The following is a 24,471-nucleotide window of genomic DNA, read 5'->3' as shown; positions in this document are numbered from 1 at the left end:
CTTAATCTCACCCTCTGCGATAAACTCCCCAACCCATATTCAGAGCCATCTGCTAGACCTGCAATTTTGTAAGGTGCTGCTACTTCCATGGTATCAATAACGGATAAACATATCTCTGATCACTTCCTTGTATTACTCAACAGTTAGCATAAAAGGGGATGTAAAAATCTTCTACCAGTATGTAAATAGCAAGCAGGTCGTAAGAGACAGGGTGGGTCCTATTCGGGTCAAAGGGGTGATATATTCTTTGAAGTGCAGGGCAAGGCTAGAGTACTTAATGAGTGCTTTGTATTGATGTTTACCAAAGATGAAGCTGACAAAATACCAGTAAAAGCAGAGATAGTGGAAGTAAGGGATGGGATGAAAATTGACAGGTATGATGTACTGGATAGGTTGGTTACGCATTGAATGGAGAAGTCACCTGATCTGAATGCCTCGCATTCCATATTGTGAAAGGAAATGGGGGTGGAGATAGGGCAAAGGTTTCTATAATCATCCAGTTTTCTCTTGAAATAGAGGAGGTGCCACAGAATTGAAGAATGGCAAGTGTGGCACCCATATTCAAGAAAGGGCATAATAATTATAAACTGGTCAGTTTTACATCAGTGGTGGATAAGATTTTAGAGATAATAATCAGGGGGGAAAATCAACAGGCACTTGGAGAGTTTTGAGTTAGAATTCCTACATAGAACATAGAATTCCTACAGTGCAGAAGGAGGCATTCGGTCCACCGTGTCTGCATTGAGCCTCTGAAAGTGCACCCTACCTTGGCCCACTTCCCCACCCTATTCCCATAATCCCATCTAAACTGCACATCTTTGCACACTAAGGGGGAATTTAGCTTGGCCAATTCACCTAACCAAGTCTTTGGACTGTGGGAGGAAACTGGAGCACTTGGAGGAAACCCACGCAGACATGGGGAGAAAGTGCAAACTTTACACAGACAGTTACCCAAGGCTGGAATTGAACCCGGGTCCCTGGTGCTGTGAGGCAATAGTGCTAACCACTGTGCCACCATGCCACCCCTCAGTTAATTTAGGAGAGCCAACATGGATTTGTAAAAGGCAGGTCAGGCTTGATTACTATTGAATATTTGATAGAAGTAACAGAGTAGGTTGATGAAGGGAATGCAGTGGATGTTGTCCATATGGGTTTTAAGAAAATGTTTGACAAATTACCACATGAAAGCTGTTCACAAAATTGAGGCTCTTGGGATAGGAGGATCAGTGTCAGCAAGTTAAGGTTTTGAGACATGGCAAAGAGTTCTTTTTGAGACTGGAAGTTGGTGGACCGTGGCGTTAGGCAAACAGATGGGCAGATACATCGCAAATAGAATTCCACACAGAGAAGTGTAAAGTGATGAATTTTGGCAGAAGGGACAGGAAGAGGCAATATCGACTTAATGGCACAGTTCTAAAGAATGTGCAGGGACAGAGGGCCTTGGAATTATCATGTACAATGATTTTTGAAGGTGGAAGGACAATGATTTTTGAAGGTGGAAGGACACATTGAGAGTGGTTAGCAAAGCATACGGGGCCTCGGGCTTCATAAATAGAGCTATTGGGTACCATAAGCTCTGGTTAAACTATTTTTGTAAAGTAATCTTTATTGTCACAAGTAGGCTTATATTAACACTGCAATGAAAGTACTGTGAAAAGCCCCGAGTCGCCACATTCCAGCGCCTGTTCGGGTACACTGAGGGAGAATTCAGAATGTCCAAATTACCTAACAGCACGGGTGGGATTCTCCCCTACCTGGTGGGGCGGGCTGTTACGGCGCCGAGGAGTGGCACGAATCAGTCCGGCGTCGGGCCGCCCGGAAGGTGCGGAATCCTCTGCACCTTCAGGGGCTAGGCCAGCGCTGGCGGGGTTGGCGGCGCGCCAGCCGGAGCAGAAGGGCTTGGCGCAGTGCCAACCGGCGCCGAAGGGCCACCGCTGGCCGGCCGGCGAGAGTTGGCGCATGCGCGGGAGCGTCAGCGTGTGCTGGTGTCATCCCAGCGCATGCGAAGCAGCGTTCTTCTCCGCGCCGGCCATGGCGGAGATTGACAGCAGCCGGCGTGGAGGGAAAGAATGCCCCCACAGCACAGGCCCGCCTGCGGATCGGTGGGCCCCGATCGCGGGCCAGGCCACCGTGGGAGCCCTCGCTGAGGCCAGATCCCCCCGCAGCCCCCCCCGAGGACACCACCGGCTGCCCGTAGAGCCAGGTCCCGCCGGTTTGATTTACCTAGTTTGATTTACGCCGCCGGGATCGGCTGAAAATGGGCGGCCGCTTGGCCCATCGGGGGGGGCGGAGAATCCCCGGGGGGGGGCTGCTGCCAGCGGCCGCCGACCGGCGCGATTCCCGCCCCCGCCAAAACCCCGCTGCCGGAGAATTCGGCAGCCGGCGGTGGGACGGGATTCACGCCGCCCCCTGGCGATTCTTCGACCCGGCGGGGAGTCGGAGAATCCCGCCCCACGTCTTTCGGGACTTGTGGGAAGAAACCGGAGCACCCGGAGGAAACCCACGCAGACAGGGGGAGAACAGGAAGACTTCACACAGTGACCCAAGCAGGGAATCGAACCTGGAACCCTGCCGCTGTGAAGCAACAGTGCCACTTTAAATGCCTAACCACCGTCATAATTACCTCATCTTTTAGCATTTTGTCAGGTAATGTTAACTGCAATGTTTTTGCCAGACCCAACAGTCTGCGTTTAGTCTTTGTCCGTAAAGTACTGCGTGTAACATTCTCCGCCCTCAGAAACCTCTGAGCCTCTGAAAGAGCCGTTGTTCACAACACTCTCCCCACTTAAACTAAAATACCACACCGGAAAAGCAACAATCCTTCACTGTCTTAAATTCACAAAAGCCAATCCAATGGATAGACTTTTATCCCCCTCGAGCCCCCAATTGTTATGGGCGAGGCGTTTTCATAAACCCAAAATGTATCATGGAGTCCAACCAACCTCCCCCTTTAATGTTATTGTTGCTTTTCCAAGCACACGGCTTGTTCTCCAGGTGTGGGATTACAGCAATTATGGATAAATGGTTTTTAAAGCACAAAACAATGTTTATTCTATGAACTCAACTTAACCTCTTAAATAAACATTGGATCTCTTAACACCCCTTATTTCAAAGATAACCCCAAAAATATTACAACACTAAATAATCCTTCAGTTATTCCTTTCAACATCCATGAGACTTAACACCTTTAAACAGAAACACATCAGGTTAAAAGTTTTACTTTTATGAGTTTAAATCACCCAAACGATTCAGAGATAGTCTTTCATGGCAGAGATCACAGCAGATCCAGCTCACTGCAAACACAGACACACACCCAAGCGCTTTTCCTCAAAACTGAAACTTCAAAAAATGGCTGAACTGAGCTCAGCTCCACCCATTCCCTGACATCACTGTTTTCTTAAAGGTACATTGCTTAAACATCCATTTCTTAAAGGTACTCTCACATGACAGGGGGAGAACTGACCAGGGGCATGGACACTGCATCCCACCACCCCACTCCCTCCCCCCACCCCCTATCTGGACAGCCCAGACCAGCCCACCCCTCACACCCATCTGACAGAACACTGAGGCAGGTTGTAATAGATGTTTAATGTGCATAAATATATACATATACATATAGCCCCTATAACTAAACTGTGCTCTGCACCTGTGCCAACTTAACTGGTGTCTAAGTTTCTGGCCTGACATGCAGTAATGCTATGTCTAGGCTGTTCCCCAGAGCGGAGGCGGCCTGCTGTGATTTCCTCCCTGCGACTTGGGTCACCGTTGGCGGGCATCTTCTGGGGTGACTGGGCCTGGATGGGCCCGTCCGCTGCTCGGGTGTCCCTGGTGGTGTGGTGCCGCCATATTCCGCCTGCTGCCCACCAGATTCACCAAGGACAGGGGAGGGGGGTGCGGGTTTGAGGTGCTGCTGTGTTCCGGCACCTCCCTCACGGGAGGCTGCCATCCGAGCTGCTCTCATCGCTGCTCGACTCACGGGGGTGGGGGCTCCGGCTGTGGTCAAGGCACGCCAGGTGGACCCGCCCCATCCCTAGCAGCTCCTGCAAGACACAAGACTAGACGCATTATTAGACAGCGGGCCGGGGAGTGGTGGGGGTGAGTCTGTGGTTGAGGTGCTGAGGGTTGTGTAGGTTGCAGGTGGTGTAGGGGTGGTGTGGAAGTGAGGGTGGTGTGGGGTGAGGGTGGTGGGGGGGGTGAGGGTAATGTGGGGTTGTGTGAGGGTGATGTGGGGTTGTGGGAGGTTAAGAGTAATGTGGGGGGTGAGGGTGGTGGGGGTGAGGGTGGTGTGGGGATGAGGATGGTGTGGGGGTGGTGTTTAGGGGGGGGTTGACACATGTGTAACGGGGAACCGCAACTATGCGGAGTCTCACTTCCTCGCCCGCGGCCGAATTCCACCTTGGTGATCTTCCTTTCCTCCGGGCCGCCGACTACATCCAGGGCCCTCTACCCTGCTGCCATGGTGAGGGGCCGCAGGTCTGGCGGTCCCCCTCCTGTCATCTCCCGCTCCCAACGGTTGTGGGCGGCCTTCTCCTGGGGTGGGGGGGAACAGAAAATGACAGTGTTAGACAGTCTGACGCATGCATCCCAGGGGGTGGGTAGGTGGTGACCTCAGTGGCCAGGGCACCCGGCCATAGCGGCTGGCATGGATGCCACAATGTGGTGCAGGATGGGGGTTCTGCCACCCTCCGGGTGTGGGGGATGTCGGGTTACAGGTGCATGAGACGGGGGTTAGTATCAGGGGCACAGTGCTGATTAGTCACCCTGGCCGCCCTGAGGAAGTCGGGTATGTTTCTTTCGCCATTGCTGGCCGGTCTGGACAGTGTTGCCCACGGCACCAACCAACTTTGCCACCTGTGCCCAGGTACAGCGAATGGCGGCAGCTGGCAGTCTCCTTCATGGCCGGGGTACAGGGTCATCCGCCTTTCCTCCACTGCGTCCAGGAGGATCTCCAGCTCAGCTTCGGTGAATCTTGGGGCCGTGTGTCTTGCTGTCATCTTGTTGGCTGGGATGGTGTGTGGGGAGTGAAGTGTGTATATGCGGCTGCAGCTTGTCAGCCTCCTGAGTGTCAATCGTGAAACTGGCGAATTGCACACCGTTTTTCATTAGAATCGATTGTGTTCCACGTGGCACCGGTGCTAGCCCCTTAACAGTCGCAAAATCGGTCCATGTGCGGCGCCACTTTTGCTGTCGTGGAACTCCACAAATTCTGCATCGGCGTCAACACTTAGTCTCAGATACGGAGAAGCCCGCCCAGGGTCTCTTTGAGTCCAGCTGTGGATATGGCCCATGGACACTGGAAGGAAGATAAGGAAGTTTAGGGCTAGAATGATCTCACGGGGTATTGGTGGTGGCGAATGCCCTTAAGTAGGGGCAAGCAACTTAACGTATCCACATAAGCAACTTGTGTCCCAGGCTAGTGCTGAAAAACAGAATTGTAAGCCGCCAAAAGCAGGGCCCAATGCTGAACCCTCGCCGAGGCTGTGGCCGGTATGGGCTTGCCATCCCTTAATAGGCCCAGCAATGGCTTGTGGTCAGTCATTTTGGCGAAACGTCAACCGTGCACATACTGGTGGAATTTCTTCGCACTGAATATAACTGCTAATCTCTCTTTCTCAATCTGGGCGTAGTTTCTTCCTGCTTCAGAAAGAATCTTTGAGGTAAAGGCGATAGGGCGTTCCGTGCCAATTCCCATTTTGTAGGATAAACAGCTCCTATCCCATAATGGGACGCACCACATGTCAGCACTATTGGTTTCCCTGGATCAAACAGGACCAAGAGGTTTGAAAATTGAAATGCTTGCTTCACAACTCAGAAGGCTTGTTTCTGAGGCTCCTTCCATTGCCACCGTTGATTCCTTCTTAAATGTAGGTGTAATGTTGGCAATTTTGTGGCTATATTTGAAATGAACCTTCCGTAGTAACTGACCATCCCAAGAAAGGATCTATGCTCTGAAGGGACATTTTTCACGCTTTAGCGGGACCCTAAGGCAAACCACCACCGTGAAAATCCCCTGGAGGAGATTTTCCATCATGAGCTGGGAGATGGCATGGGTTGAAGAGATGCCGAACGGCAGTCTGGTATACGCAAAGAAGCCTTTGTGGCTATTTATTGTAGCAAACCTCTGAGACTCCTCATCCAACTCAGTTGGAATGAAGCTCAGGTTTGAATAGGTGAGGTCCCCCGCCAGCTCGGCGTCAAGGTTTTCAATTTTGGGAATTGGATACCGGTCGACCTGGGCAGCCTGATTTATGGTCATCTTATATTCCCCACAAATCATTATTGACCGATCAGGTTTGAGAACAGGGACTATCAGCGTAGCCCACTATAAAAACTGAACTGGCTTGATTATCCCCAGCTTTTCCAATGTCTTTAGCTCTGCTTCAACCTTCTGATGCGTATTGCACTGGCCTAGCTCGAAAGTTGGGTATTGAATCTGGATTGACATATAAATTGTTTTTTATACCTTTAATTTGGCCCAATTATTCATGGGAGATGTCTTCATACTTCCTCAAGACATCTTGGAGGAAAATGTCAGATATTTTGAAGATTTCCAATTGAGCCTAATTTTTTGCAACCAGTCTCTTCACAACATACTGGGTCTATGCCCCTGCACGATGGCCAAAGGCAGATTGGCAACCTGCCCTCTGTAGGCCACTGGGACATTGGTTGTCTCGAGGATCTTCAAAATCTCTCTGAAGGTGTGTACCTGCACACAGACATTGGAAGGTCTGTTCACCAGTACAGTCACAAAGTCCTGGTGTCAACTTCCATTTTAAGGGGTGTACCATTCACCCTGAAGGCTATTTTAATTGAAGCTGTTTTACTCATTTGGACTGCATTCAACCGATGCACAAATTCTCTTCTCCAGAACGCTTCTCCACCATGTACAGTGGCGGTGTGCACTGATCTTGCTGCTTTTGACATTTTTTGCAATGGCGCGCTTTGCAACGGAAGCACACGAACCCCTGGACATGGCAGGTCTCCTGGGGATGGTCCCCCCCCCGCAATGATCGCAGATCACCTCGAATTTGGTTTGACGCCCGATTCCTTCCCGCTCCTTGGATTCTATTTCTGTCCCGAGGACCATATCTGACTCTGAGCTGTGCCTGTTGATCACACTGCAGACCTCCTGGCCGCACCACCCCATACTTGGTTAACCTCCCATTTAACTGTGCTTTGAATCTCAGTGGCAGCGTTTTTGGTGCACTCTGTCACTTGAGCTACCTTGATCGCTGTTTCCAACATAATTTTGGTCTCAGCCAGAAGCTTCTTCTGGATATAGAACCCTACAGTGCAGAAGGAGGCCATTCAGCCCATCGAGTCAGCACTGTCCCTCCGAAAGAATTCTCTACCTCGGCCTATTCCCCCACCGTATCTCTAACCCCACCTAAATGCACATCTTTGGACACTAAGGGGCAATTTAGCACAGTCAATCCACCTAACTGCACATCTTTGTACTGTGGGAGGAAACTGGTGTACTTGGAGGAAACCCACACAAACATGGGATGAATATGCAAACTTCACACAGACAGTCACCCAAAGAAGCGAACCCAGGTCCCTGGTGCTGTGCAGTGCTAACCACTGTGTTACTGTGATGCCCCTGTTGATGTAGCGGGTCCCACAAAGCAGTAGGCCATGCAACATGTCACTGAGTGTGGTCCCTAACTCACATGATAATTTCTTCATTAACTGACTGCCAAAGGTCCAATGAAGTGAACTATTGCCCAGTGTCTTGTCCTTTTCGATGTGTGACATGATTAGATGTTAATATCAGCAGATTATTTGACTGTATGCGAGGCAGAGGGAAGCACAGCTTGATCCTGTTCTCCCCATTCACTGCAAGGTTCACTGGATAACTATCAGGAAATGTCAAGGCCACTGAGACAAACTCTAGTTTCCTTAATGGCTGCATTAGTTTAGCACAGACTTGGAATTGATTCTGGGAGACAAGGACTGATTTCATAGAAGAACGTAGGAAATAGGAGCAGTAGTTAACATAACAACTCATCCACCATTCAATACGATCATGTCTGACCACGAGTTTCAACTTCACTTTCCACCTACTGCCCAGATTCCTTAAATCCCCAAGAAACCAAAAATCTGTCTATCCCAGCCATAAATATATTAACAATTCTCTAGGGTGCATAATTCCAAAGATTTGCAATCTTTGAGTACATAATTTCTCAATCTCAGACCTAACTGATTGGCCCCTTATACTGAGACTGTGCCCCCCTGATTTAGATTCCCCGCCCAGTGGAAACAATCTCTCAGCGTCCACCCGATCAAACCCCTTCAGATTCTTCAATATTTCAATGAGATCGTCTCTCGTTCCTCTAATCTCCAGAGAATATAAACCCAATTTACTCAGCCTCTCTTCATAGGGAAACCCTCTCAAACTAGAAACCAAGTTAGTGAACGTTTTCTATACCATCTCCAATGCAAATATATTCTTCTTTGAATCTGGAGGCTAAAATTGCAGTTTTTCAGATGTGGTTTCTCCAAAGCACTGTACAATTGTAGCAAGACTTCTTTAATCCTGTACTTCAAAACCTTTGCAATGAAGGCCAACGTGCCATTTCCCTTCCTAACTGCTTGATGCACGTCCATTTTTTCTGCCCATTTTTCGGGCGCCGGCGGGATTCCCGCCACGCCGGTCGGGAGCCTTTGACAGTGGCACCCCCGGCGATTCTCCGGGTCCCGATGGGCCGACAAGTTTTGCCCAGCCCCCCCGGGTTATTCAGGTCCCCCACGGTGGGACTTGGCAGGTAAGTGTGCGGGGGCCGTCCGGGGGGAGGGTGGTGGTGGGGGGTGGCGGGGGGATCTGACCCCGTCCGGGGTCCCCACGGTGGTCTGGCCCGTAATTGGGGCCTACCGATCGGCGGGCGTGCTGGTTCCGTGGGGGCCTTCTTTCTTCCGCGCTGGGCCCCTGTTGGGCTCCGCCATATTGCCCGGGGGTTGGCGTACGCCGGCCGTTCCGCGCATGCGCGGACCCGCGTGGGCCGTTCCCCGCTGGCTGGAGCAGTGGGGACGACTCCGGTGGCAACCTAGCCCCCTGAAAAGGTGAGAATTCCTCACTTTCGGGGGCCGTTGAAGCTGGAGTCATTGGCGCTGGTTTCCCCGCCAGCGTGGGGACAGAGCCCCATTTTTAGAGAATCCCGCCCTCTATTCTTAATGAAACAACTGTTTGTTAGTACGATTCACAATGTAACATACAAAGGCTATTTTAATTATAACAGGCTACCCTTGAGAAAAATCCTATGCACCTAAATAATACAAATTTATTCGGCCAGATTCTCCGTAGCATGACGCCGATATCGTAATCGGCGATCGGGTGGAGAATTGACTCCAACGTCCAAATCGGGGTCGGCGCTGGTTTGACACCGGTCAACCATGCTCCGCCCCCGCGGAAATTGCATCATCGCATCGCCTGCCGCTGCAATGGTGTTGGCGCGTCATCAGCCAGCCCTCCCGCGATGCTCCACCCCAAATGGGCCGAGTTCCCGATGGCGTGGGACACATGTGGTCTCAGTGGTCGGGAATCCGGAGTGTCCGGAATCCGGAATCTACACTCAGCCAGGGTCCGTGCCGCTGGCCGGGGGCGCTTCCGCGAGGGCTGGGGGGGACTGGTGGAGGGTAGCCAGGGGGTGTGCTGTGGGGTCACGGTTGGCGGGTTGAGTCCGCGCATGGCCGCGCTATGTTGTAGGTCGTCACCTGTGCGCAGCCAGGGACCCGGCCATACTCTGGCCATTTTTGGCGCGGGAGTCGGCGGTTTCACGCGGTGCCGCTGCTAGCCACTTCTTTGTGCCAGAATCGGTGAGGGGTTCGCGACAATTTGTTTTGTGTAAACCTCACGGATTCTCCTTTTGAGCCAGCACTTAGCCGCAGAAACAGAGAATCCAGCCTGTTATTTCTGTCCAAAGTTCTTCTGTTAATTCTTTAATCTAGCCCCATTGTATATATTTATACATATTTAGTCTTTGTCCATCTGAAGTCTCATGTGCAAGTTTTTTGATTAGGTCGGTATGAAAAACGTCTAACATGATACAATGTTCAAAAATTCACCTGCCTTTCAGCTACTGTGGGAGTTCCTCATCACAGCCCAGCAACATCTAAAATGAGGCAATCCATAATGAAGATGGATAAAGCTTGTTAGATTATTGTAGACCTCACTGCATTAAGCCCCAGCTGCTGCCCAGAAGGCCTCCACCACTTTTATCTGGATTTCCTGTCAATAATAGGCTTTGGTCCTTGCCTGCTGCTTGCTCCCTGTCACATCTCTTCATCTACTCCCACAACACACACAGCTCCCATCACATTCGTCACTCCCTGCTTTCTTTCAACTACCCAATACGGTTTCACATCAGGAACAGGCCAACAAATTTAACAAACTCATCCCTTTTCCATGGATAAATCCCTTCTACCCACCCCGTCTCATCTCTCTTTTGAAAATCTAGTTACATTTTGATCCCATTTATACTGTTAACTTCCATTATATTCCCCGAAAGCTCTTTGGGAGAAAATGTTTTCCAACTTCCATTCTTCCTCTTAATTGCATAATCTTTTTGATTGATGTCTCCTGGAATTTGAAACCTCAACAGAGTCAACAACTTTTTCAAACTAAATGTCTTTAGATGTTTGAGTGAGGTATCTGAATGAGATATGTGGATGCACACACGCCCAGAGGCACACGCACACAGCTGCACAAAACATACACACACAAGCACATGCAGACACTCACACACATACTCACACATGTGTGGACACTCATATGTCCACATTAACTTGCAACAACACATATCATCCTGAGCACAAGAGCTCCGAAGCTCATACCATAAGTGGAAATCATTTTGCTGGCTTCTCGGAACAGTAGAATTCCATTTGGCGATGATACTTCAAAATTCAACCTTTGTGATCTAGAATATACAAACAACACAATCAAAAGATTGATAATGATAAAGTCAAATGAACATGTGCAGACATCTTCACACAAAAGGTGACTGAAACATGGAACATGCAGGGATCAATTAAAAACTGATTAGGCGCAGCAACGGAGGGACAGTCAGGTATTATTTTGATGATGGATTAAGATGGGCTGGACAGCCTTCTAGTAATTTAGCGAAGTTCTATGAGTTAGGCAGTCTTCAAATCTAAGCCAATTAACTGTTTTTAATCACTATAAAATGTCTGGTTTCGCGAAACAAAATTTACTTTTGGCAAAACTATGGGAAAACTTCATCATTCCATTACAATTTATACAATATTGTTTTCGGTAGTATTTTCACAAATATGGTTGGCTACCTTTTTGAGACAATTCTGTGTACTGCTATTCTAGAGATACTGTTAGCTGAATTAGAAGAATTAGCAGTAGGTCATCAGGCTTAAACTGAGCTGCCAGAGACCAAAATGTTGGGTAAGTGTTAAAATGTTAATGAAGAACAGTTTGAACATTAATCAATGAAATTCAAGTAATTATTGGGCAGGACTGGAGATCATAACATGATATAATTTTCACATTCAGCTTGAGGGTGAGAAGTGTGGGTCCAAGACTATAGAAAGGCAATTATAAGGGTATGTATGAGGACAGAGTTGACAGAAGTGATCTGGGAAAATACATTCAGAGATAGGTAAGTATGAATACTGTGACAAGACATTTAAGGAAATATTCCATAGCTCTCAGCAAAGATGTATTCCACTGAGAAAGTAAGATGCTGTGACAAGGATGCACTATCTATGGGTTAATTAATGAAGTTAAAAATAGCATCAGAATGAAAGAAAAAGCTGCAAAGATTAGTGGTAGATTGAACAGAGTTTAGAAATCAGCAATTAGGGATGTGCTGGTCTCGCCAGCGAAGTCCACATCCTGTAAAATTGAATGTAAAAAAAAGACTGAAAATAAAATAAGGAGGGAGAAATTAGAGTATGAGATAGCTATGAATATAAAAATAGATAGTGAAAGTTTCTACAAGTATTTCAAAAGGAAAAATGTAACTAAAGAGAGCATTGCTCCCTTAGAGGGTGAGAATGTGGAAATATGGGAAACAAGGAAATGGCATTGAACAGGTATTTTGAGTATATCTTCACTGTAGAAGGCAAGAACATATCAAGAGTACTTGAAATTCAAGAGGTAAAGGAAGGGAGCAACTTAAAATAATCACTATTACTAGGGAAAAGATACTAGGAAAATAATTAGAATTGAAGGTTGACAAATTCCCTGCACTTGATGACTTTCATCCTAGAATCGTAAAATAAGTGCATGGAGAAATATAAGAAGTGTTGGTTGTGATCTACCAAAATTCCCTAGATCCTCGAAAGGTTCCAGCATATTGGAAAATTCACGAATGCACCATAAGACATGGGAGCAGAAGCAGGCGACTTTGCCCATCGAGTCTGCTCCGTCATTCAATGAGATTATGCCTGATCGGATGCGATATTTCTCAACTCCACTTTCCTGCCTTATCCCCATAACCCTTGATTCCCTTACTGATTAAAAATCTGTTTATCTCAGCTTTGAACATACCCAACATCTCAGCCTCTACAGCTGTCTGCAGTAAAGAATTCCACCGATTCACTACTCTCTGAGAGACAAATTTCCTCTTCATCTCTGTCTTAAATGGGTGACCCCTTACTCTGAGATTATGTCCTCTGGTCCTGGACTTTCCCAGGCAGGGAAACAATCTCTCAGCATCTACCCTGTCAAGCCCCCTGAGAGTTCTGTGTCTCTCAATAAGGCTGCCTCGAATTCTTCTGAACTCCAATGAGTACTGTTACGGATGCCTGGTCAGCCTCAACAATGGCAAAGATACGGTCAGTTCCAGCCCCCTCAACCCGGGGTCGCACTATAAGTGAATTAACAAATAATTCTCATTAACTTATCGAGAATTTGGCCCGAGACTTCTGCAATGAGATGCAGACACCAGGTTTATAAGTACAAACGTTAACACACTATTTATTAATAACAAGAGGAAAAGGTAAATATATGAAGTAATAACTGAACACTGATCTACAATCTACCTAATCCCAAAATCCAGCCTCCACCGACACACACAAGACAGGCACACACACGATGGGAATAGGTGGAAGGTTTAAACTGAAAAAGGGATTAATAGTACAAAGAACAAAGAAAAGTACAGCACAGGAACAGGCCCTTCGGCCCTCCAAGCCTGTGCTGACCATGCTGCCCGTCTAAACTAAAATCTTCTAAACTTCCTGGGTCCGTAACCCTGTATTCCCATCCTATTCATGTATTTGTCAAGATGCTCCTTAAACGTCACTATCGTCCCTGCTTCCACCACCTCCTCCGGCAGCAAGTTCCAGGCACCCACTACCCTCTGTGTAAAAAACTTGATCGTACATTTCCTCTAAACCTTGCCCGTCGCACCTTAAACCTATGCCCCCTAGTAATTGACCCCTCTACTCTGAGAAAAAGCCTCTGACTATCCACTCTGTCTATGCCCTTCATAATTTTGTAGACCTCTATCAGGTCGCCCCTCAACCTCCATCGTTCCAGTGAGAACAAACCGAGTTTATTCAACCACTACTCATAGCTAATGCCCTCCATACCAGGCAACATCCTGGTAAATCTCTTCTGCACCCTCTCCTTCTGGTAGTGTGGCGAGCAGAATTGAACACTATACTCCAAGTGTGGCCTAACTAAGGTTCTATACATCTGCAACATGACTTGCCAATTCTTATACTCAATGCCCCTGCCAATGAAGGCAATAGTTATGAGATTGTTCTTTGCTGTCGACGTAGCTCTTTGTAGCCAGTGATCTCCTAATCATGTATCGAATCTGAAACTGCAGGTTGTAGAAAGCTCTCTAAATCAGCAGGCAGATAGAGAGAGAGAGAGATTCAAAGTTGCCCCATGCCTGGATCTCTTCACAGCACACACCCAAAATAAAAATGGCACTCTTCAGAAGATCCGCCTTCTCCCTGGAACTTTCTGCCTGGCCCCACCAATCACTGGCCCCAATAGGAAATTGTACATTCCGATTGGCTGCTTGCCAAGTCTATCAAATCATCATCACCGGTGTTGCTACATAACCTAAAGGGGATGTATCAGCTTGATCCATCACGATAGGGATTCCAACTCTTCCTAAAATCTGTAGTTTAAACAGAAATCCCAGATGATGTTGCAACGTTGTAGCAGCTAACCAGAAGACAGGCAGCAGGGAGGGGATAAAAAGGAAACGACAGGACAGACAAAAAAGGTTTTACAACTGTATCTTAACAAACTAACCTTCCTTTGATGGGAAAGTAGGTCATCAGACTCTGATGGCTGGTCAAACAAGGTTGTCCCGAATGACAATGGATCTTGAGTGGATCATCCTGGCTGAACCGGGACATCTTGTGTATTCCCACTAATAAGGTTAAGTCTGAATGGGGCATGGTAACTCAGGCTGTGGGCGTGTCATAATAATAATCTTTATTGTCACAAGTAGGCTTACATTAACACTGCAATGAAGTTACTGTGAAAAGCCCTAGTTGTCACATTCCGGCACCTCTTCGGGTACAGAGAGGGAGAATTCAGAATGTCTGACTCTGCTGCTAGCAGTCTTTTCCTTCAGTCTGTTTAACCCCAAATTACCTGCTACATATTGGACCCAATTTCTGGACCCAAGTTCCTAATAACAGTACAGGCCCAACCTACTTAACCTCTCCTCATAAGCAAATCCCTTCATATCTGGCTCTAATCTTCTCTTGACTGCCTCCAATGCCAGTATATCTTTCTTTGGATAAGGGGACCAAAACTGTTCACAGTATTCCATTCACTTTGAAACATCCTATTTGCCTTCACTATTACCTGCTGAACTTGCACGCTAGCTTTTTGTGATTTATGCACGAGGATCCTCAAATCCACCTCCAGCCTTTCTCCATTTAAATAATATTCAGCTCCTTATTCTTCATAACAAAATGCATAACTTCACGTTTGCCTACATTATATTCCATCTGCCAAGTTTTTGCCACTCACTTAACCTGTCTATATCTGTAGATTCTCCACTTGCATTCCCACCTATTTTTGAGTCATCTGCAAACTTGACAATAATACATGTATGATGACTATTCCTTCTCACAGATGCAAAAATGTTGCCGGGGGAGGGGCAGAAGATGGTGAACGGGTTAGGGCTTATTCACTAGGGATGCTGTCATACAAGGCAGGCTCACACTCTCCCCATGCCCTGCCACTTCTCAGTAAGGGTGTAACCATATGGGACGTTCCATGTGTCAGAGGTGCATCACTTCATCCTACCTCGAGGTACTTGCTGGCCCCCGGGCTACTCTATGGTACAGGGGGAGACCGGAGTGAGCTCTAGAGGCGCCACCATCACCTGGCGCTGTCAGTCCTGAAGGGCTGTCCACGTCTTGATGCCCTAAGCCATGGTGCACTTTGACTGGGTCATGCTGACATGGACAAGATGGGCTGAATGGCCTCTTTCTGTGCTGTAACTTTTCTATGATTCTATGTCCTTCACTGCTTCGGTCATGTTCCTCTGTGACTGTGACATGTCATTCTATGACTGGCAATGCTCTCAATGCCCTAAGCCATGACTCTTTGTGAATGGGCCAAGCTCTGGAGCACGGCAGCAATGTTCATCTGCGTCCGGGACATGTCCGTGTGTGGCTGGGTTCCCCTATCCTGTGACTCAGCCATGCATAGCACAGTGTGTCCAAGACTTGGATGTCCCGAAACATTGCTCTAACGTCTTGCTCCAGGCCTTCCACCGCGGGCGCCACCCTTTCAGTGTAGGACTAGGTGCTACGCATTGTCGGCAACATCTCCTGTGCCAGAAGGTGGCTGAACTCTTCCAGCTGTACTTACCAGGCACTGGAAAGTTTATGACACCCTCTCCTGCATATTCTGGCTGTGCTTCTATGTCTGGACCAGTGATGGGATAATCTTTTCCAGAAGCGCAACACCTGTCTGGGCAACGGCTGTTATTTGGGCAATCTTCCGAACGTCCGCTCCCTTGGGAGTCCCTGCCTGCACCTGATATGCTGCAGCATATGTATGGTGCTCACAAGAGGGTGACCCAGGAGCCTGATTGCTAACATTATCCACCGAGGTGATTATCTCTGCGATGGTTGATGGTGCAGATGAAAGCAGTGTCAAGGTGTTGGGTGCCTTCCCCGGAGTAGTGCTCTGGGGTGTTCCGGGGGTCCAGATGAGGAGCTGCGACCCCGGATGGGGAGCTGCGACCCCAGATGATCCGACCTTATCTGATGGTGATCCTGCAAGACAAAAGACGTGGAGTGAGATCCTGGGAAGGACTGGTCTGTGGGAGAGTGGTAACTCACTTGCTATAGGGACATCTACGTTGCATTAGGCTCTCACATGTTTGGCACATGTTGAACTCTCTTGCAGCCACTACCCTCTTCTCGGTCTCCCCCAGCGGTGGCCACTGCTCTGACCAGAGGCAATCCAAAGGACCCCTAGCAAGTCTGGAGTCGGAGTCTCTCTTGGGCCTGCCATGAGGTGGGATGACGTGGCTGAGAAGTTACGTTCAAAAGGCCAGCACTTAAGGACCTCAACTGGCCTCAGGTCAAGAAGGCCATCTACAAGTGGTTGAAGGGGGGGGGAATAAAAGTGGGATCCCCACCCTACATCTTCTCACTCAATTCTCCAAATTTGTTGGCGTGGGGGAAGCATTAAATTCTGCCCCATATGTGAAGAATTGTGTATGCATGAGTGTGCATTTGTATCTGGGACACTGATTGTCATAATATACACCAGTATATCATGGTGCAGACACACACTGATGGACACACAGTGGGACCAATCAACATACACAACACCGCAGCCAATCACCAGTGAGAGCACACGCACTATAAAGACAGGGGACATCAGAGTTCCCGCTCATTCGAGTAGCAGCTAGCTAGGAGCACAGAGCTCACAGCCGGCACAGACATTCACCATGTGCTGAGTGCATCAACTGGTTAGGACAAAGTCTTTAGTTAAAGCTGGTGTCGTATTTACCCACAGTTCAAGTATGTTTAAATAGTTAACCTTTTAATAAAATAGTGTTGCACTACTTCAAGTGTTGGTAACCTGTATGTGATCCAGAACACCCAACACATCACTGATAACTTTGACAGAACTCTGATTGGGCGGGGCAGATCTGCATAGATCCACATTGGTGAACAAGCACTGCCAACCTGCACAGGTCAAGTGGACAGACCTAATGGCAATTACCAATGTCCATCAAAGGCTTTCCATGAACCCTCCAATTGAGGTACTCTTCCTGAGTTTCAGATTACTGCATTACCTCCAATTATGTTTTTGCCAAATCAGCAAAATAGTTCAAGCATTTTAATGTTTGTAATTCACACCTCTTAAGCATTCTAGTAGATTTTAGTTCCTTATTGTCTTCAGTAGAGAGCTCTGTTGCAATACACTTCAAATGAAAAACAAAGTTCTCTTAAGAGGCAGCTGCTGCAGCGATATCAGGGACCCACATCCTGCCCCTATTCTCTGCTCTCTGCCATTCTCCAGTTTATATAATAAGTGCCAATGAAACAACTCAAATTACTGACAGGTATTTCCGTGATCAGCTGTGTTCACAATGATCTCCTTTAATGTGGTGAGACCAATTTGCTCACTTAAGTTTCCCTGCGCAATCATTCATTTACACCTGCAGCTGATTTCAAAATATTTATCCCAATAGCAGTCAAGTCAGTGCAGGAAAATATCCTGCACTCCTGCAAAAAAGGACTGAGCATTTGCCATTCAGGTCTCTGCTTAGCATGGAATCAAAGCATGTTATCATTTGAGGCACTATCGCAGTTATCAGATATATCAGGCAATTATCAGAGACATCAGGCAATCAAGATGAACCATGACTTTATCTGTTTCCTTTTCACATAACCTTTTACAAGCCTGAACGAATCATTTTGTTTTTTTAGTCTTCTCAATCAGTGAATACCCGTAGCCACTGCTGACAGGGTATTTCAAGATCAAGTGTGTACAGTACACCTAATAAACCCTAGTCAAAGCAATGTCACAATTTCATTAAGTGGATTTAATAATTGTCTTTTATCAGTACTTTTATGTAGACAAGTTCCATCAACAGAGTTTTGAAGACAGACACATGGTGGTCTGTATTTTAATACAAAATGTAATTTTACAGTAAGACCTAGAAAATGAATGTTTGTGGTTTCGATCACCACACAAAAGATACGGGGCGCGATTCTCCGCTCCCGCGCCGGTTGGGAGAATCGCCTGGCGTGCCATTTTTCCACGCGACGCCGATCCGACGCCCTCCCGCAATTCACCCAAGCGGCGAGAACGGCCCCGTCGTGTTCTGCGCGGCGCAGGCCAGAGAATCGCCCGAGACACCCAAAATGGCGATTCTCCACTGCTCCTGCAGCCCGGGTCGGCTTCCCCAAGAACGCTGCGGCCAACTGCTGCGGGAGGGGGGAGGGGGGAAGGGGGGAGGGGTGAGGGAGACTGGGGGGGTGGGAGGGGGGTGGTGAGGGAGACTGTGGAGGTGAGAGGGAGGGTGTGGAGGTGGGAGGGAGGGGAGGGAGGGTGTGGAGGTGGGAGGGGGAGGGAGGGAGTGGAGGTGGGTGAGGGAGGGAGTGGAGGTGGGAGGGAGGGAGTGGAGGTGGGAGGGAGGGAGTGGAGGTGGGAGGGAGGGAGTGGAGGTGGGAGGGAGGGAGTGGAGGTGGGAGGAGGTGAGGGAGGGAGTGGAGATGGGAGGTTGGGAGTGGAGGTGGGAGGGAGGGAGTGGAGGTGGGAGGGGTTGAGGGAGGGAGTGGAGGTGGGAGTGGGGGAGTGGAGGTGGGAGGGGGGAGGGAGGGAGTGGAGGTGGGAGGGAGTGGAGGTGGGAGGGGTGAGGGAAAGTGTGGAGTAGTGCTCTGGGGTGTTCCGGGGGTCCACGGATGCCACATTTCAACCGCCCTGATATGGCAGGACGGTGACGAGGACACGGCTGCAGGTTGTCGCGTGGCTGATGGGCACCGGCGACTGGCACACTGGTGAGGAGGACGGTGTGAACTGACCGGTGGATGCAGACAGTGACCAGGTGTCAGGCTGGCTGCGTATCTGCAGCACGACGAGGCCACACAGATATCCCATGCAACCCGCCTGGCGAGGTGTGGAAGACCCACCGTGTAACATGCTGTTCCTCTGCCCCCCACCACCCGCCTGCAGGTCACCATGTATGAAATGAAAATCGCTTATTGTCACGAGTAGGCTTCAATGAAGTTACTGTGAAAAGCCCCTCGTCGCCACATTCCGGCGCCTGTTCGGGGAGGCTGGTACGGGAATTGAACCGTGCTGCTGGCCTGCCTTGATCTGCTTTCAAAGCCAGCGATTTAGCCCAGTATGCTAAGTATGCCAACCGGACAGCGATGTTCACCGCCGTGGTTGGAGCCGCAGCACTGCAGGTGGCCATCCGGCAGTGTGGTCTGCGACGGCCCACAGTGGCTGCAGATCTCACAGGCATCGGTCCACAGGTGCATCAGGGCCATGACCGACGCCTTGTACGCCATCGCGGACAGGTACATAAAATTCCCCGAGGACCGAGCACAGCAGGAAGCACGGGCATGTGGACTCGCCAAGGTGGCCGGGATACCGATGGTCCAGGGTGTCATCGATGGTGTGCACGTCCCCATGCGCCCACCTGCAGACAACAGGGAGGTGTTCATGAAGAGGAAGGGCGCATACTCCATGAACATTCAGGTGGTGTGCGACGCCCACATGAAGATCATGCACGTGTGTGCAAGGTACCCCGGGAGTGTGCATGACGCCTACCTTCTGGCACAGTCGTACATCCCCGCAATGTTCGATGGATGCCCCCCCCCCCGGCTGAGGGGCTGGTTGCTGGGCGACAGGGGCTATCCGTTGAGGTCATGGCTGACGACGCCAGTACGGAGGCCTCAGACGAACGCGGAGAGCCTATACAACGAGGCACATGCAGCAACCAGGGGTGTGGTGGAGCGGTGCTTCGGGCTGCTGAAGATGCGATTCAGATGCCTGGACCGGAGCTAACGCAAACAAAGGGGAGAAGGAGGAGGAGGAGGATGAGGAGGATGGGGTGCATCAGGGTGGGGGGAGGGGCGCAGGACACAGACACTGCCCGAGTGCTGGTTATGTCCAGGAGGCTGCACGACGGCACCGTCAAGGACAGCGGGCACGTGACGCGTTGGTGGCCGCACGGTTCACGCACCGTGGGGGAGGGATGCGCTGAACACTGCCACTTGCACCACCAGTCCTGCACACGGACACCACGCTGCACCCCCCCCCCCACCCCAACCACATTCACGGCACCAATTCTACATCACCGTACCACTGCGGCTCTACGGGATTGCACAACATTGATGATTGTGTAAGCGGGTGTGATCAGTGCCATGTTGAATGATGACAGCCCGCTCTGCGATGAGCTCTAAGCTCAGATTTGTCAGCCAAGGTCAGACTCATGGCTATAGCTGAACCATGCACTCCGGTGGTCACAGCCTTCGTAACAGACATTTCTTCATGTGCCCGTGTGGGGTAGCTGCCGTCCGAGTGCCGAGGAGTATGGTGTCCGATTTTGGGAGGCAGGTGGAAAGGGACAGCACATCCGGCACCGACGTTGAACCACTCGTTAACCCCAACGCCACTCGGTCACCCTCACGAGCCCCCTGGCACCGGACATAGCACAGAGTCTTACAACTTATGTGCAACAGTGAGTTTATTTATGACATTCATAAACAGATGCCCTACCCCTACAAGTAAACTGTGTCCTGCACCCGTGCCAACTTATGATGTGCCTAACTTCTTTGGCTTACGGGCCCTACCACTACATCTAGGTGGCTCCCCAGACGGTACAGCAGGAGTGGAGGTGGACTGCTGAGAATCACGCCCTGCCACATGGCTCCCCGTCGGCACGCGTTTCCTGTGGCGGCCCGGCCTCGATGGTCCAGGCTGCTCGGCGGACGTGCTGGATGGCATGGTGCCACCCTGTCCTGCCATCTGCCTACCAGATGCGCCAGGGACGGAACGGCGGGGAGGCCAAGTGTACCGGGACGTCCCTTGCTGGAGGTAATGGGACAGGCCCAGAACCTCCTCCTCCCTCGGGGAGCCCGGTGGCCCCCGGGCCTCACTGTGGGACGGAGGTGCGATCGGAGTCATTCCCCATCGCACCACGGACACCTGGCGCTGTCAGTCCTGGAGGCCTGCAGCGGTATCGACCACGGTCCGAATGTTCGCAGAGACGGAGCCCAGGAAGTGTGACATTCCTGCCAGGGACTGTGCTATCTCTACCTGTGAGTGCGCTACGCCATCCATCACGTGCGCCAGGCGGTCTATGCTCTCCGCGACTGACTGCTGGGACTGTGCTATCGCCTGCTGGGACCGGGCCATGGCATGGTGAGACTCGGCCAGGTCCCGGAGAGCGGCGGCAATGTTGTGTTGGCTCTGGCGCATGGCTGCCTGTGAGAGGGCAGCCCTCTCCTGGGCCATGGATGACGCATGCACGTGAAGCCCAACGCCTTGCAGAACCTGACCAATGGCCGATACCATTTCACCCATTGCCTCCACCGCGGACGCCACCCGTGTGGTGTCGGCCTGGGTGGCTGCGATGAGCGGCACCACTCCCTGCTCCTGGACGCGAATGGACTCCTCCAACTGCGTGTGCAGGTCTTGGAAGATGGCCCTCATCCCGTTATTCAGTCCCTGGGTGTCCACATGCATCGGTTGTCCGGGTGGGTCAAGTACATCCAGGAACCCGGGAGCCGTCTGGGCGGCAGCTGTTTGCTGGGCCTGGCCTGCCCTCCGACCATCCAGCCCCTCGGCTGCTCCAAACTCCACCTGCTGTACCTGCTCGGCTGTGTGGTGCGCACCAGACCGTGACCCGGGAGCCTCATCACTTATCTGCCCAACCGAGGTGAGTGTCTCTGCGATGGTGTGGGAGACAACAGTGCCGCTAGCTCGAGGTCATCGTCCGTTAGGGAGACTGGTGTGTACTGGTCCCCCTCGTGGCCCGGCGCAAGGTGCATGCAGCCCATGTCATGTCGCCCTCCAGGTGAATCCGTGGACTGTGTGGCCGTCCTCTGTGCGTCACCGTCCACTGTCCCCGTCACTGTCATGGCTCATGGCCCTACCTTCGGGCAATGCACGGCCATCACTTTCGTCTCTGTCCGTCCTGTGCCCCTCAGTATTGTCTCTGTCCGTCCTCTGTGCGTCCCCATCCAGCGTCCCAGACTGAGAGGATGGCCCTCCTGTCCGACCGACTGCCACCCTCTGGCGTGCATCTCTGGGTGCGCTTGAGGTTGGAGACGGTCGGATGTGTCTTGGCCGAGATGACCCTGGACGTTCGGCGGCTGGCCCTGGGGAACACAACGATACGGGGTTTGTTAGACAGGCTGGGCTGGGTGTATGGTGGTGGTGGGGGCAGTGTGTGGGGGGGGGGGGGGAGGGGATTGGGGGTGCAGTGGCCAGAGTGTGAGGGGGAGGGGATCGAGGGTGCAGTGGCCAGAGTGTGAGGGGGGTGATGACGGGTTGAGTGGGGGGGGGGGCGAGGACATGCAGGGTTGTCTCACTTGCTTCTGCGCCTCCGACCTGGCATGTCGCGACCTCCCGGGTGGCGGATCCCCCAGCGAGGTCCAGGGCCCTCTGCTCGTGAACGTTTAGGGGGTGCAGCACAGGAGAACCCCCTCCGGTTCTCATACGCTCACGATGGTTGTGTGCTGTCTTGTCCTGGGGGGGGGGTTTGGATAAATAATCTGGGCAGTCAGGCACCCCAATCCTCACCCACAAAATTCTGCAAGATCTCTGCAGCGGGATACCCAATTAGGGCAAATAGCTCCCTGGCAGCAAGGCAAGAGATGCAGCCCTTCCTTGAAATAAACTAGGAACAGGTAACTGGCCCAAGCACTTCACCGGCCAATCCTCTGCCACACCCTAACACAGCCCGGCTGTAGCACTAAAGGCATCTGCATCAGAGCTACCCATACCCCAGCGAGTCCGCATTAAAGCTACTCCAAACAGCGATAACAATGTCATCTACTCAATAATGTGGAACGTTCCCCCAGTATGTCTTAATTTTTAAAAAAGTATGACAAATTTAATTTGGCCAATTACCTCCCTTTTCAGTCTCTTGCCAAAGGTCAGCAAAGCAATGGAAGGAGCATCAAGAGTGTCATTAAGTGACACCTATTCATTAATAACCAACTCACTGAAAAACACTGTTGGATTCTCTCAGCCCCAGATCGAGTCCCAACATTGATTCAAACATGAGAGAATACAGGGTTAATGGTAGGGTTCTTGGCTGGAGCAGTGAGATCTTGGGGTCTATGTTCATACATCTTTGAAAGTTGCCACTCAAGTGGATAGAGCTGTGAAGAAGGCCTATGGTGTGCTCGCGTTCATTAGCAGAGGGATTGAATTTGAGAGCCGTGAGGTGATGATGCAGCTGTACAAAACCTTGGTAAGGCCACATTTGGAGTACTGTGTGCAGTTCTGGTCGTCTCGTTTTAGGAAGGATGTGGAAACTTTGGAAAAGGGGCAAAGGAGATTTACCAGGATGTTGCCTGGAATGAAGAAAGGTTACGAGGAAAGGTTGAGGGTGCTAGGCCTTTTCTCATTAGAACGGGGAAGGATGAGGGGCGACTCGATAGAGGTTTATAAGATGATCAGGGGAATAGATAGAGTAGACAGTCAGAGACTTTTTCCCCAGGTGGAACAAACCATTACAAGGGGACATAAATTTAAGGTGAATGGTGGAAGATAGAGGGGGGATGTCAGAGGTAGGTTCTTTACCCAGAGAGTAGTGGGGGCATGGAATGCACTGCCTGTGGAAGTAGTTGAGTCGGAAACATTAGGGACCTTCAAGCGGCTACTGGATAGGTACATGGATTACGGTAGAATGATGGGGTGTAGATTAATTTGTTCTTAATCTAGGACAAAAGTTCGGCACAACATCGTGGGCCAAAGGGCCGGTTCTGTGCTGTATTTTTCTATGAGCGCCAAATTGCAGTGTCAGAGGAGGTGAGAGTAGATGCCCTCAACATCAAATCAGTGCTCAACTGACTGACACCCAGGTGCTCCAGTAAAACTGAGGTCAATGGGAAAATCAGTCAGAATTTGGAGACATGATGGGCACAAAGGAAAATGGTCATGGGTTGTTGAAGGTTTATCACTGCGGTACCAGGGCATCACTGCAGATGCTCATCTGGACAACTATCTTCGGCTGTTTCGTCAATGATCATACTTCAACTATAAGGTCAGAAGTGGGGCTGTTCACTGATGATTCTGCAATGATCAGTTCTATTCACATTCCTTTGATCATGAAGTAAGCCATGCCAGGCTACAGCGAGATCTGGACAACATCAAAACTTAGATTGATAAATAGCAGGTAACACATGTCTTGTAACACTTACATCTTATAAATATGAAGTAATTACCATTACAAGACAAGGCTCAATCATCCACTGCGATCTTCACTGGAACCACCATCAGATTCCTCCATTATCAACATCCTGGAGCTTCCC

The 24,471-nt window shown here is 50.2% G+C and overlaps 1 protein-coding gene across 1 annotated transcript in view; it reads right to left on the bottom strand.

The window, feature by feature from the left end:
• The window catches only part of LOC140427374 (ran-binding protein 17-like), a 1,937,807-nt gene that overhangs the window by 677,403 nt on the left and 1,235,933 nt on the right, over positions 1-24,471 (bottom strand). Inside the window, exon 22 of the mRNA XM_072512921.1 lies at positions 10,831-10,913. Coding sequence (XP_072369022.1) covers positions 10,831-10,913 — 83 coding nt within the window. The remainder of the gene's footprint in view (positions 1-10,830; positions 10,914-24,471) is intronic.

This window comes from Scyliorhinus torazame, chromosome 7, assembly GCF_047496885.1.
Source record: "Scyliorhinus torazame isolate Kashiwa2021f chromosome 7, sScyTor2.1, whole genome shotgun sequence".
Classification (NCBI taxonomy): domain Eukaryota; kingdom Metazoa; phylum Chordata; class Chondrichthyes; order Carcharhiniformes; family Scyliorhinidae; genus Scyliorhinus; species Scyliorhinus torazame.
The sequence above is the reverse complement of the archived record's forward strand: the minus strand, read 5'-3'. Positions and strand labels throughout refer to the sequence as shown.